Raw genomic sequence first — 15,314 nt, 5'->3', positions numbered from 1 at the left:
AAATCAGTTTCCCCTATTCAAGATTCATCATTTATAAAAAAAAATGTCAGACATTTGAATGAAAACATTTGTCAGCTAAAACCTGGCAGGAGTCTATATAAATCAACTGGAGTCGTAGTTGCAACATTCAAGAAATAAGGTATAGTTCACCTTTAAGTAAACTTTTAGGGGTATATTTTTCATGCTGTGTAAAAAATGGAGTGAAGCATTACTGGTGATGTTGCCCAGGGCAACCAATCAGCAACTATAGTTCAACAGTTAGAAAACCAAAGCACAGCATCTGGTTGGCTGCTTTGGCGATATTTTACTCTACTTTTTACACAGCATGATAAATATACCCCTTAGTGTGTTATATGATGGTCAATTCTTTTTAATTGGTCTTCATTATTTATTTTTTCATTATTTTTTTATAATTTGTGAACTATGTGCTTTCTTCTAACTGTTTACAGGTTTCAAATGGGGTCACTGACCCCAGCAGCCAAAAAACTATTGCTCTGTGAGGCTGCAGTTTTATCATTATTGTTACTTTTTATAACTTCTTTTTCCATTCAGTCCCTCTCCTATTCATATACCAGCCTCTCATGCAAACCACTCCCTGGTTACTAAGGTAATTTGGACCCTAGCAACCAGATAGCTGCTGAAACACCAAACTGAAAACTGCTAAACAAAAAGTGAAATAAAAAAAATAAAATGTTTTTATTCCCAATCAGATAAAAAAAAGAATCTATGCCAGGTTCTACTTATAATTCCACCTTGCCTGAACTTTGTTATTCAGAATCAAGAGGTAACGTATTAAGCCATAATAGGATGCTTTCAGTATAGATCCTTTTGTTTGGTGGATTTGCAATATTTGCTTTTTCTGTAAATATTATAGGATACGTGCCTTTCAGAGCTTTCATTTCATTGATATGTGTACTTATGTAAAAGAGCCTTGACTGCAGTTAAGTCATAATCACATCTTGTTTGTTGATGCACTTCATTGTATAGAGTTGAATTCTCAAGGTACTTGATGATCTTCAGTTATCCTTGAAACCATATTCATCTGATATTGGCAACAAAATCGTAAACTATACTGAGGCAACTGCAGTGACTGCCATGTACTGCATCTTGGTTATTAATTGTCCCTATGCATATCAAAATAATAGTGATATCAAGATTACATATGTTTTAGAGCTCAGTTTAGCTTATTTTGTGTTTAGCTGTACTTTGTGTTTATTCAAATACAGTTCAGGAACACTTCACTGCAATGGAATAGAGCTTTTCATACAACTCTACTGTATATCACACCTAAGTTAAAAGTCCATGTTATTCTTGCTAGGTTGAGATGTCCATCATATTAAAGAAACATTTTTAAGCTGTGAGCTGCACGCTGTTATTTGTTAAAGGAGCAGAAATGTATGTAACAGGGACAAGGAGGGAGCTTGTATGTGGATGCAACTGAGTATGGGTCATATTTGCTACATCTCTTATTATAAGAGGGATAAAGCCATTAGGGTTGACTCACTAAAGTGCGATAAGCGTTATTGCATGCTTTTTTGCGTTAAAATTCGCTAAAGTATTATTGCGCACTTTAAGATGCATATCGCATGTGCTAAATAATGCATGATCGCAAGGCGTTAATTTTAACGCATCGCGTTAATTCTTGCATAGAAATAATACTAACGCATGATTCACAAACACATAAGAAGCATTAGACGCGCTAAATATCGCATTAGTCTGTGCGAAAATGAACACCTACTTGGGGCAGGCGGTACTTATAGAAAATCGTGGTTTGTGAGCTTTTGGCAACACAACACGGACTTTGCAGTGGGATTTTTTCAAGTATGTGTTGGCCCTAGAGCGATGCAGCCTCCAGTTTTCAGAGAAATTGTCATTTGCAGAAAAGTAGTTTTACGAACGTAATAGTTACGTGTGCTAATATAGCAAGCGGCAAAATATATCGCAAGCAGCGGGAATTAATGCACTCACGGAAAATAACAAGAAAAACGCTCATCGCGGTTTAAATAATACAAGCAACATTGCGTCTTAATTAACGCAAGTATCCTATAGTGAATCGCGCGTTGTCGCAAAAAATAAGAAGCAATAATATTTTTACTGCATGCTTTAAATAGCGCTCATTTTAACGCACTTTAGTGAATCAACCCTATTACGTTTTGATGCAAAACTGTTTTTTCTGTCATTTGTTTTATTAGGGGCTAAAACATTATATGGCTCACCTGATATGTGGGATTAAAAGACAGAACTTGTCCATTTATTGGCTGAGGGGGTGGCACTTAGTACTTAAAATGGAAATTTTCTATTGAGGAATACTCAATGTCACATACTACTAAAAAAAAGTATATTATTATAAAAATGGTATATTAATGAAGCAGGGTTTTACACATGAGCTGTTTTATGTGATATATTTTTATAGAGACCTATATTGTTTAGGGTTATAGTTTCCCTTTAGTATTAAAAAAGGTTATTTTTAGTAACTTTAGGGCATGGTGCTTTACATAATGGAAATAACCCCCTATCTGGAAAACCCCAGGTGCCAAACATTCCAAAAATAGTTTGGAGCAATAATTATACAAAAGAAAATCATACCAATTCAGCACACTTGCAATAATAATATGATGTTATGTAAAGTAGACTTCTGTTTGGAAATTCAGATTAGAAAAAACAAATTTCTAACTTTTACAAAACTTTCAAAGTTGGGTAATATTTCAATCTCCAAAGGCTGCAATTATCCAAAAAATGACTGCCTTTCCAGGACATCAAGCACAGCAAAAGGAAAGCAGTATAAAAGTATTAATGGGGATAAAAATAATAGTAAAAAGTGATCAAAAACCCTTTTACGATCACAAATTCCAAGAAGCTGAGAAAGTGTCCATAATTTAAAGCCCATCAAGTAAAAATAACAAGCATAAAAATAGCTCCATAAACCATAAAATATTAAATACGTAATAGTTTAGAGCGAAAAACATGTTAGGGTTCACATTTCAGTGCTTCAAAATGCAGAAAACAGGCCCAAAGCACAAGCTTGTTGCCCTCCTACAGTTCCACCTGTTTTAAAGCAGGATTGCATATGGCTTGTGCGGGAGCTTCCCTTTCCTCACCCATTCCTTATTATCATTGGTTACCTGCAAAGGAAAAAGAGCCAGGGACACAAGGCACATGAAAGCCCTATACTTAATGTCAAAGGGCCAAGCGTTCTGTCCTGCTTCGCTGTGTGCTGATGGTTACCATTATGTGCCCATTGGGGCTGATAGGGCCTCTATCTGTAACTGGGGAATTAGCCTTCTAATTATTATCCTTCTCTCCGTGCTAAACTCTGTCAGTGGTATCTACTAAATTCTCCAGTTTCATTCTGACTTTTGTCAGCATGCATTTGTATCCTGCAATCATTTTTTTAGTTGTTCAGAAAAAGAAGAAAATGCCAATAAATATACTAATAAATTAAAATTGTGTTTATAGAATTCTCTATTATAGTCAGTGGTGAAAGTAGAAGATATTCTTATTTGCGTACATATACTGACATTGTGTCTATACTAGTACCCCTACCAACATTCTGTACTTGTGCCCCCCTACAGCCATTGAGTTTGCTGTCTCCTGTTATCCCACTGGTTGCTTGGTGACTGATTATGATTATGGATGAAGCATTGAGACAATCAAATCTGTCACAAAATATAAATTCCTGACACCGCTGTTTAGACATTTCTTTAAGGCAACTGGAATTTATTCTTGGTAGTGCAAACACACTGTAGTAATTAGTTATGTTGAATTAAACATATAAAATAGTATCTTCTTACATATTCTATATTCAGTGATAAAATAAACCTTCCAAACAACTGTTCCTTTCTGCTTACAGTAACATTCCAGCTAATTGATTCACACAGTCTGTCTTGCAAGGCGCTCCTGCCTATTCGGCTTTACAGAATTCATTTTTGGTGGTCCTAAGGTTTTATAATTGCTTCCAACTGAAATTCTAAAATAAATAAAAAAAAAAAGGAAGTCTTGCAAATAATACTTTACATAATTGCTAGCAACGAAGTGTGCAACTCATATACCAAACCACAAAGAATTTAACGTTTGTGCTAATGGATTTACGGTGGGGGGGGGGGGAATAAATGTGAACCTTCTGCTTTACCGGCACGGTATTTTCAGGGTTTGTAGCTGCATTATATATTAACAGATTAACACAGATAGACTCATGTGTGCAGAGTTAGAGTCCCATGATGACTTCTGTATTAGCTAAGTTCTTTACATGTAAGTGAATTACAAACCCAGCACCACTCAACCCCCCCCAGTTGGGCACACTTTCCCACATTCTTCCTTGATTTTTCTAAATAGATCGATGATTATTATTTAGAATACAGCTCAGGCAACTGTGGTTGCTAAGTGCATAGCTGTCAAAAGTTACATTACATAGTGCAGTTTGAGCTAATGTCAAACTCAGAGAAGCCCAAAGGTACTGGTACTTAACATGAGCATTTTGGTGGTATAAGGCACACTTGAACCCATTCTATTGCAGCTGCTTTATTGAGTTGTTGCAGGTAGACACCATTAGTGTATCGTTAAGGGTGCAAATAACAGTGGCTAAAAAAAACTACATTTTAACAAATTTTGTTTTCTTGTGGTTGTTCCTTCCTGGGAAATGTACACCAGTTTGGAAATGATATGAAGTGTTTGTGTTTTTACCAGACATCTATATGGTTTTCCTTTACGTCAGTGTCTGTATTTGGCTTTTTAAAAAAATAATAATAATAATTTTTTACTTTTTTGAGAATTTCTTCTCAAGTGATAGCTCAATTACAATTTCCTATTAATTTCAACTCATGCTCCAGGCAAGGTTTTTAAATGGAAATAGTTGTATCTGAATTCACATAAATCTAATTGAGCTACCAGTGGCTCACTGGTTCTACACGAGTTTGCTGGCAATTTATTATTTTTTATTTATTTTTAAAGCTAGCAATTTTTTGGGATCATGTATCAAATAGTGGAAAAATAGTATTCAAAATTATCGGGACTCATTTACCAACACTTGTTAAAGTTGCACCTGTGCAGTAACCCATACCAACTAATCAGTGATTAGCTTTTTTAGTAAACAGCAGGTAGACCTTGAAAACAAACCGTCACTTGGTTGCCCTAAGTTACTGCCCATATGTGAGTTTCCTCAGTGTTGCTAAATGAGCCTATGTGCTGTGTACTTAACTTACCTCGTATGTACATAAGAATTATATATAAAATGATGGCACAGAAAGGCAAAGTGGGGTTTTTATTTATCAATTGCTATTGCCATCAATAATCTCGCATCTAGTAGTATTCGACATGCTTTGTTCTCTTACCAAGAGCCCATCAATCAGTTTCTTGTAAATGTTTCCACACATTCACAGTTGGACCACACTTGTGCTGCCCTTCTAAGACTTCAGTCCTCATCTTATACTCATTTAGTCATCAGTTCCCCCTCCTACTATCTATCTCACTTTTCTTGGTACTGGTATCATTAGGTACCCTCTCAGGTGAATCCTTGGGATCCCTCTTGACCTAAAGCCATAGAGCAATTATTCTTTACTAATTATTGTGGCTCTAAGTGGAAGGGTACCTACTGGGGTACACATAATGGGATGACAATATGGGTCTATCAAGGCTACCTTGCAGCAATTCACATGACAGCTGTTCACTATAGATTGTTCAGTTGGTTTCCCAAGTTTATATTTAAAGTTATTTGGCATTGGAAAGCCCACACTTCCTATCACTATCACTTCAGATAAGCTATCACTTCCAAAATTAATATAGTGTTTTGCAGGTCCCTTTTCTCATTTATAATGTTTACCTACCTGGAACATAAACACTGGTGCTGTAATTTTACCAAACTAACTTCACAAGTATAGACTCCAGTTGTGATGCAAACGCCATGTGCATGGGTGTTTAGTTTCCATGCTTTTCTTTTGTTGTCGTTTAAATTGTAAATAGGTTACTTTTGTTAACAGTAAACATTTTTAGTCCTTGTCTGGAAGGCACCAAAACACTTCAGCTTTTGTGTAGCTTAAATTGCTTGGTACAAAAGGCCTATCTATACTGTTCCTACTGTAATTAGTCACCTACATTATCAGGCTTTAGTTTGTTAACGTCTCGTTATTCTGTACTGAAAGCCTCATACTGTGTTCCCAGTGCAACTGAAATACAAGACACAGAAGGATTGTTATTTCTCTACCCTGTGTTCACTTGCACAAGTTGAGTTTGGTTTATTCACTGTGCCATGTGATTATTTTTGAGTAATCACTTGAGTACCAGGAAAGAAAGTAAGAGGAAACATATAATAATGTTGTTATATAGACTAGAATTCTAGATGAGGGAATGTGCAGCGTAAAAGAAAGACAAAACCATCATAATAATTTGACGTGAAATGTGTTGGCATTTCCTTTGACAGAGTGCAAGCTTGATAGTAATTAAGCCCCATTACAAAAACTGCTTTGGTCTCAAAGTCATGCTTCCTTAGAACGAATCACAAAAAGCTGCTGTAAAATGGGTATTAATACATCTTCTATAGTAAGGTTACCAGTTCAGAATAATCAATGATAGTTCTAATAATCAATGCAAGTTAAAATTGTGTAAAGGCTAATGCCAGACGAGGTGTAGGGCGGATATTTTAGGCAAGAGGAAAATCGCTTGCTGAAAATACCGCCCTACGCCTCCTACATGTGCCTGCACCCGAATGAATAGAATATGCTCGATGCAGACACATGTAGCCGAAATACGCGAGACTTTGCATTCTTTCACGTTTTTATGTGTATTTCGGCTACATGTGCCGGCACCCGAGCGTATCTCATTCATTCGGGTGCAGGCACATGTAGGAGGCTTAGGGCGGAATTTTCAGCAAGCGATTTTCCTCTTCCCGAAAATATCCACCCTACGCCTCGTCTGGCATTAACCTTAAATTAAACCTTGCTGGCTGGATATTTGTTTTTTTGTGTGATCTTGTAACAATTTTCTTTGGATATCTATTGATCAATATAATATTTTTAATGAGTTAATAGCTTAGTTAGTTGCATAATGTTCATTAACAAAAATTAAATGCGGCCATACACATTCAGATTTCAGTCTTCTTCTGACAAACTTCGGATATCGATCGTATGTTTAAAGGCAATGATCTAAAACCAACATTCAGACTGAAATTGTAGGATAAAGCCCTAAAAATAACGTCGGAGGATGTTCTGAACATGAAATATTTGGCACCAATCATACGAAAGTGACATCCCAGAAATGCATTGTAGGTCCTCCAAGGATAAGAAGATACACAATACATGCATAGATTTTATCCTTATTTTACCAAAATTTTCTAACCTGTCAACTAACAACTAATCGCCATGGTATGAAAATTATGGGGACAATAATTCTGAGGCCACACGGTCCAAAGATCATACAAAATGACATTTCAAATGATTATATTGGTGTGTGTATGGCCAGCTTCAGAGTATATGAAAATGTGGTTTGTATTATTGCTTATAGACTAGGGATGCACCAAATCCTTGATTCCATAAATCCTCCACAAAATATTCAAAGCTGGATACAAGATTATGCTATTGTGCTATTGTCCAGTGATTTCTTCAGTGTTCCTTATCGGTAAACTGTAGTAATTAAGGTAGATTTTGATGGCACTGTGCACTCTCACTGTGTTTAGTAGTAAAGACATTAAGATAAAGGACAATACACTGTTGCCAACTTTTCCACTGAAAAAATAACTGGGTCTTTCTATCTTTTTATGTCTTTAATAAAGGTTTAATAAAAGTTTTTTTCCAACCCTTTTGGGAATTGCCCTAAATAAGTGTCCTATCTTCGTTATTGATATGTTTGTTTGACACACAAGGTGCACTCCTTAAAAGCCAGGTTTCTTGGTAGCTTTTTGTTTTTTGTGCCCAGCTGTAAACTCACATAATTTTAAAGTTTTGATTTGGCAAAGCAGTTAGGATTTTGCAAAATCTGAACCTTCCAAGTAGTGCTGAGATTCAGCTGACTGAATCCTAGATTCGGCACATCCCTAATTCGGAATCTACAGGGGGGGGGCTATGGTTTTTAAACAGATTAAAACATAAATACCTGGTTTGTTTATATGCATAATCTTCATTTGCTATTGTAATACCACATACAGGTATAGGAACCATTTCTGGAATGCTTGGGACCTGGGGTTTTTTGGATAAGGGATTCCATAATTTCTACCACCATACCTTAAGTCTTCCTAAAATATTTTAAACATTAAATAAACCCGATATGATTGTTTTGCCTCCAATAGGCATTTATGCAGTAGAGTTACCATCAAGTACAAGGTACTGTTTTATTACTACAGAGAAAAAGAAGTAATGTTTTAAAATGAAAATGATTTGCTTAAAATTGGCTCTATGAGAGATGGCCTGCAGAGTTTTCAAGATAACAGGTTTCTGGGTAAGGGATCCAATACCAGCACTATATTTTTTTGGCACCAGTCCATGCTCCAGTTGTATTTAATATTATAAATGAAATAGATCTTTTTTTTTTTTTTTTTTTGCTTCACTTTTCTATGGTGAAACAAAGATTAAATCACTTTAGATTTGCCTCTTTGGACTAAGGCCAGTGGCACACGGAGCAGATAATCCTCTCCATGTGACCCAGGCCTAAAGCATCACTTCATGGGAGTACCAACCATTTGCAACCTTTCTTTATATAAAACCTGTTTAATTTTTGCATTAATTGTGTTAAGGTCCCAGTGTATATAACCATGCTTTTGCCGATAGACCGTTCCATATGCAGTAGTATATAAATAAACATGCATGGTTTGTACCCCGCAAAACCGTGCATATGGTTTATCTATAGCAACCCTCTGCTGACAATTATATATGTGTCCCTGTAAATTTCTCTAAATTCCTCAGAATAAAAAAACCTTCTTGTATGAATCTAATTATTCTTAATCACAGACAGAATTACTACTTTAAGTTGAGACAGTGTTTCCGTGCCAATAATGTCATTAATGAATAGATGAAAAGAAGTGGCCCAAGGTCATAGCCCAAAGGTATTGCTCTTATAACTTTTCCATTGCTTTCAATTCTCTTCAGTCTATTCTTCAGACAGTTTTTTCTCCAAGTGCTAACTGCTGGCTGGGATCTGTATCCTTTCATGTACTCTGTAACCTGTTTGTGGTACCATACAAGGTAAAAAACGTATATTATCTCCTCCGCAACCTCCAGATGAAAGTTTTTAGTCATTTTCAAATAGGAAGCAATTGGATTGTTTGACAAGTGCAGACGCAGTCAGTTAAACACGAATCCCAAATTCAACCGAATCCCAGGATTGAATATAACCTAAGTTAGAAGGTCAGAATAACCTAAATATCCTGATTGGTTTGCAGCGATACATCATTTTATAGCTATGATCCACTGCTATGTAGTCAGTAGGAGAATGATCTCTAGCATACATAAACATTGGTCCAACAATTCAAGCTCTGACACACATGGACGTATGAAGGGCCATGATCTCCATGCAAGTAGTTATTCAGAGATAGCTTTGCACTGTTTCACATGGTTTTCAGAGGCATATTAATTCCTCTTGATCCTGCCAGAAAAGTGATCCTTGTTATTGGGGGTCTGAACTTAAAACTACCCTATGGCTTTTATAAAATACAGGGCAGTACGCTGTGCACAGGTATTCTATAGCCCCATTTATAAAATACAGGGTAGTATGCTGTGCACAGGTATTCTATTGCCCCATCTAGGGACACTGCCAAACCAGCCATTCCATTTTTGGCAATGTGACGCTATCATAAATTATTCAAACTGACACTTTGCATTAAAACATATCATAATGTCATCTAAATTACAAATTGTAGTTCTCCATTACAAATATTATTTTAGTGGCAGTTAGGGAAACACAAACCAATCCATCTGCCTCTCTTCCTATTGGTTAGAAAGTGTGAACTAGTCAGTGACCATAATAGACGTTTTCAGAGAATCTTTAAATAATTTTCTCTATCACTTTTAGCAGTTGGTTTATTTTGGTAAAGGTCTATGCCAATGGTAAGAAGTAAACCTGCATAATCTTTATGCCTCATCTGATTATAATGCTGCATGTCTTTCTGCTAAATCACTTGTGCCGTATCGTGGGTGGTCAGTAATGCAGGATAATTGTTGACGGCTGAATGTAAAATCACAACGGCAGTCTGTTTTCAAACCCCTGCCTTCAGAGAACTGTTTGTATGTAAACATTTAACCAAGCCACATGAGCCAGTGGGTAAACTATTTATTGTAAGAAGCTGTTTATAATCTTTTCTTCTGGCACCCAGTCATACATAATTATGTATGGCTTCAGAACTAATAAATTATGAGGGCAGGCTGAAAAATTCCATCAAGCCTACGTATGGTCATTGTGCTGCATGAACATAAACCACAAGGACTTTGTGTGAAGTTAACCCAGTCTGAATGTATGGATTATTATTAATTGCATTCATGACTGTTTAACTAAAATGTCTAGCATCTTACAGAATATTAATGTTAATCATTCTGGTTTCTCTGTCTCTGCAATTCAGTCCAATAAAAAACATAATTAAGATTTATTTAAAACCCACAAAACACAGGAAATGTGGGAATTAAGCTTGCATCAAACTGAAATACGCTAACCCTTATGGCTTTGTAGTGAGATCATGCGTGCGGTCACATGACAGATGCCATGAATAATGATGTCATTCACATAATTTTATAAACGCAATGTCACCAGTCTAAAGACTTCCTGAAACTGTTGTCTTTTTTGCTTCATTTTTTTATTCCATTAATCTTGGTAGATATATTGGCGCAAAGCCTTTGTATTCCCAACAGATTCCGAGTGATAAGTAACAGATGCTGATGGGGTGCATATTTATGTTTGACTGTGACACTAGTAAACACGCGCACCATAATGAGCTATCTGATATGTGAAAACATAAGTTGTAATGCGCATTTTTGATATATGCTTGGTTCTCGGTCATATTTCTTTGTGATTTTTTAATAATAAGATACAATATACAGGTATCAGATTGGTTATCTGTCAACCTCTTATCCAAAAAGCTCTGAATTACGGGAAGGCCATCTCACCTAAAGTGCATTTTAAGGAAATAATTAAGGAATAATTGTTTAGAAATCATTTGCTTTTTCTCTGTACAGGTATGGGATCCATTATTCAGAAAGCTCTGAATTACAGAAGGCCCGAGTCCATTTTAATCAAATAATAAAACAGTACCTTTTACTTGATCCCAACTTTCAGAAAGACCCCTTATCTGGAATACCCTTGGTCCCAAGGATTCTGGATAACGGGTCCTATACCTGTAATAATAAAACAGTACCTTGTACTTGATCCCAGCTAAGATATAATTAATCCTTATTGGAGGCAAAACAATCCTATTGGTTTTATAGCAATGTTTTTCCAAAATTCTCAGTATACTATCTTTTTTGAGTAGCTGTGACCCAGCCCCTAGCGCCAGAATTATATCCCACGCTGCCTGGGGAATGGTCCTCCACCCAACCCATTGTCAAACAGTACAGTGTTTATGCCGATCATGGTAGAAGGGGTTTTTTAAAGTGAATTTTTTTGTTTCATATATAGACACCCAAGGGCCATGCTGTGAGGTGCCGGTATAAAAAAACATAGCCCTGCCAGCCCCATGATGCCTTCTTCATTATAAAACAGCCTTTAGGCTACTTGGGCATCTCACTTAGAGGTTCTTAAGTGTTACTGTATGGGAGGTTGACACCCAAACACAAAATATAAGAAATTGAAAGGTTTAGCTTTTGTTTTGCATAACATTTTTACAGAATGGTAGACATTTCTCTTCATTAGAAAGTAGCAATTTGAACTGGAAGATGTTATGGGCGTTTTTTATTTCTGGCAAAATTGACACAATAAATTATGGGAATTTTTTTAGACATAACAAAAGCCTTAATTCAAGTGCTTGTTTTCATGGTGCTTGTTTATGTGCACACATACTGAATGCACATTTGTACAGCGTTAATGAAAAAATGTACTTCACAACTTGCAGACACCCACCATTCTATTTTACAAAAGTACAGTAAACTCTCTGAACCTGTAGTGTAGTTTAAATCAAGCAGTGCATTGTACAGATACATATCCTAGCTTCTGCATAACAGTTCTGAACTTGACTTGGGTTTATGGTATAGCATAGCTTTCATGAAAACCAAAATAAGCAGTGATGAAATAGATGTATGAATAAGCTCAGGTAACAAGTTGTTATTATATAACTGTGGGTGGGATAGCTAGGGCTCCACAAGGCGGCTTGCCCTAGTCAGTATAAGAACAAAAAGTAGCTACTTTCTTTCTCTTACATTCAGTTAAAGCTGTAGGGTTGACACGTGTTAGAGCCAGGGGCCAGAGTAGGTCCTAGTGTAGATTTGTACCCTGAGCCAAGAGGCATCAGATACCAAATCATGGACAGGGACCCTGTGAACAAGCACAAATCAGGTGAGGGCTAGAGGCTGTATGTATTTGCTCTTGGAGTGGAATATAAAAAGAGCTATTTAGCGAACAGCTTAGTTGGTATCCTTGATTATATTTTACTAGCAGTAGGACTGCAGCTTGTGTATATATAGGAAGAAAAGATTTGTTTGGTAGATCAATATTTGGAGCACCTTTGCTGGTGGTTGAGTTAAAATCTAAATGTGTATATGTACTATGATCTGTTGTATAATTGTATGTACTGTAGGAGACACCTGCAGTCCCTCTATTTCTTTTTTTAAACCATTATCAAAGTATTTGTGAGGTAGTCAATAACCATCTTCTGTCCGGAGTGGGCCTGTACAGGGTAGTTCACCTTGATACCCTTAAAAGAGAAAGAAAGGTAAAAACTAAGTAAGCTTTATCAGAAAGGTCTATGTAAATACAGCCATAAGCACTCACAGAAACGCTTCACTGACTTCTCTGAAAAAAGATTTCTTGTGTCTGTAATTCCTGTGCCAGAGACACGCAGCTTTCTGCTCTCTGCTCTCTCTTGCTCCCCCCTCCCTCAAGAATGCTAAGAACTCACTTTCCCCCTTAGGAATGTGGATCTGAGCCAATCAGCAGGAAGCTTCCTCACAGTCTTACTAACTGAGCATGTATACCGGTCTTGCTCTTGGTGCAGGAGTGAGGCATTATGGGAACTTTCTTTACACAGCTCAGCGTTTTTTCTTCCTGCTTGGCTTCTGATCATCTGAACAGATGAAATATGGGGAGACTTAAGGGCACTATTGAGAGAACTGAAGGTATGCCGCCCCATATTTCACCTGTTCAGAAGATCAGAAGCCAAACAGGAAGAAAAATCGTTGAACTGTGTAAAGAAAGTGCCCATAATGCCTCAATCCTGCACAGACATCCAGACCAAGTGAACATGCTCAGTTAGTAAGACTATGAGTCAGCTTTCTGCTGATTGGCTCAGATCCACATTCCTAAGGGGGGGAGTGAGTTCTTAGCATTCTTGAGGGAGGGGGGAGCAGGAGAGAGCTGTGTGTCTGTGGCACAGGAATTACAGACACAAGAAATCTTTTTACAGAGAAGTCAGTGCAGTGTGTCTGTAAGTGCTTATGGCTGTATTTACATAGACCTTTCTGATAAAGCTTACTTAGTTTTTACCTTTCTTTCTCCTTTAAACACTGACATTTTTAAAAGAAAATAAGACTAGAAAATAAGAAGATGAATAATTCTAAAACAAACCTTGCATCACAAAGTTGACTAGTAGACCTATTTTGGGTTATTTAACTTTAAGATACATGGGGTGAAATTTTCTTACTGAATATATACTTAGTAGGAATGCTGAATCCATAAACTGCAATATGACCCCAAACCTTCATGTCTTTATAATGAAAAGTGGGTGGAAGACAATAACCTCTGCCTAACAGGATGTAAATGCGCACAAAAATACTTCAGTTCAAAATGTACATCTGATTTAACTATATATGAATCTACTCTGTAGTTCATGAGCATCTGCTGAACTAAACATATCTTATGATAAAACTCTGTTACTGCCCCTGCAATATTTATTATTAGTATTTATTGCAAAGAAGTTGCCATGTATTGATTTCTAGGTGTCTGTCTGTGTGTCATTCGTAGATTTGTGTTCTACTTGGGAAAAAGGGAATTAATCTATTAACATTGTGAACTTCCTGCCAGGTCTGGACTGGGATTCAAAATAGGCCCTGGTATTTCAAGTACACAGAGGCCCAAACTGCCCCCCCCCCCAGCCCAATAAATAGTGACTGTCTATGGCTTCTTATAGCAGCCCTCCTGGCATTTGCCAGAACCCACAGATTGCTAGCCCAGGCCTGCTCCCTGCACTTGACTGCTCACCTTGGTATGGAACTGATACACCTGTACTACTTTGTGTCCCTAAAAGTGTTATAGTTTTGTTAGTCATAGGGACAGAGAGACCATCTTGATGATGATTTTCTGATACAGTTTCTCTGTAACTCCAGCCCTTGTGGTGATGATTTATTGGATTTATTGAAGCTTTGTATCAATACCTATTTAGAAGAAAGACCTGAATTCTGGGAGGTGAGGCTGCCAGTTCACCCTACATGGGAAGCAGCGTGGAAGCAACTGTAAACTATACATGAAAATTAACACCTGTCACAGTACGGCACAAGTTCCATTCTTTTTCTTATTCTTTTACAGGATAAAGTGCAGCTGCAACAGACCGTATGCGAGGGCACTGCTATTATCACCGCCTTGATAAAAGACAGGAACCCTGCACTCGTGGGACAACTTATGGTTGCTTAAAAGCTGCAAAGATCTCCGGTTTCAAGAAATATACATTTACGCTGGTTTATTGTTATGGTTTATTGATTAAATGGAAAACCCACCACCATTTGGGAATCATTTCTTTCAGACCAGGGATTACTTTGTATCTGTTTATATAACATGTACCCCGCAGAGCATGTATGTTCAGGCCTATGTGTCTGCAAATGATATTTGATGCTATAAACATTTGGAATATTTGTAGCCTTTTTAATCTTAATGGGATGGTTTTCCATAGGCTACTAAAACACAGACTCCAAAACGATCCATCCACTTTCAAAAAAAATCTTGCAAATTACAAAGTGACTGTGTTACAGTTTTATAAAGAGGGACATTAAGAAGAGCTACTTTACACAAAACTGGTCCTATATTTATAAAAAAGTATTCATTAATAAATGAATATTAGAGGGCATGAGTACAAATCAAAGCAATTAAAAAATCAAAGATTAAATAAAACACCCTGTAGATCACCCCCTTAGAGCAGCAGCTATAACTTTATCCCATGCTAAAGAAGCAGAAGTGCAATAGCAATTAAGGGAAAGACTACAATA

At 36.9% G+C, this 15,314-nt stretch overlaps 1 protein-coding gene across 6 annotated transcripts in view; it reads left to right on the top strand.

Annotated features, from left to right (window-relative positions):
* crppa (CDP-L-ribitol pyrophosphorylase A) overlaps positions 1–14,967 on the top strand; it is a 110,376-nt gene extending 95,409 nt beyond the window's left edge. For all 6 annotated transcript variants that reach the window (XM_031903376.1, XM_031903378.1, XM_012964685.3 and 3 more), the window contains one exon: positions 14,641–14,967. In XM_031903376.1, the coding sequence (XP_031759236.1) occupies positions 14,641–14,745 (105 nt within the window). In that variant the 3' untranslated portion in view covers positions 14,746–14,967. The remainder of the gene's footprint in view (positions 1–14,640) is intronic.
* The last annotated feature ends 347 nt before the right edge of the window (positions 14,968–15,314 follow it).

The sequence above is a fragment of the Xenopus tropicalis genome, chromosome 6 (genome assembly GCF_000004195.4).
Source record: "Xenopus tropicalis strain Nigerian chromosome 6, UCB_Xtro_10.0, whole genome shotgun sequence".
NCBI lineage: Eukaryota > Metazoa > Chordata > Amphibia > Anura > Pipidae > Xenopus > Xenopus tropicalis.
The sequence above is the reverse complement of the archived record's forward strand: the minus strand, read 5'-3'. Positions and strand labels throughout refer to the sequence as shown.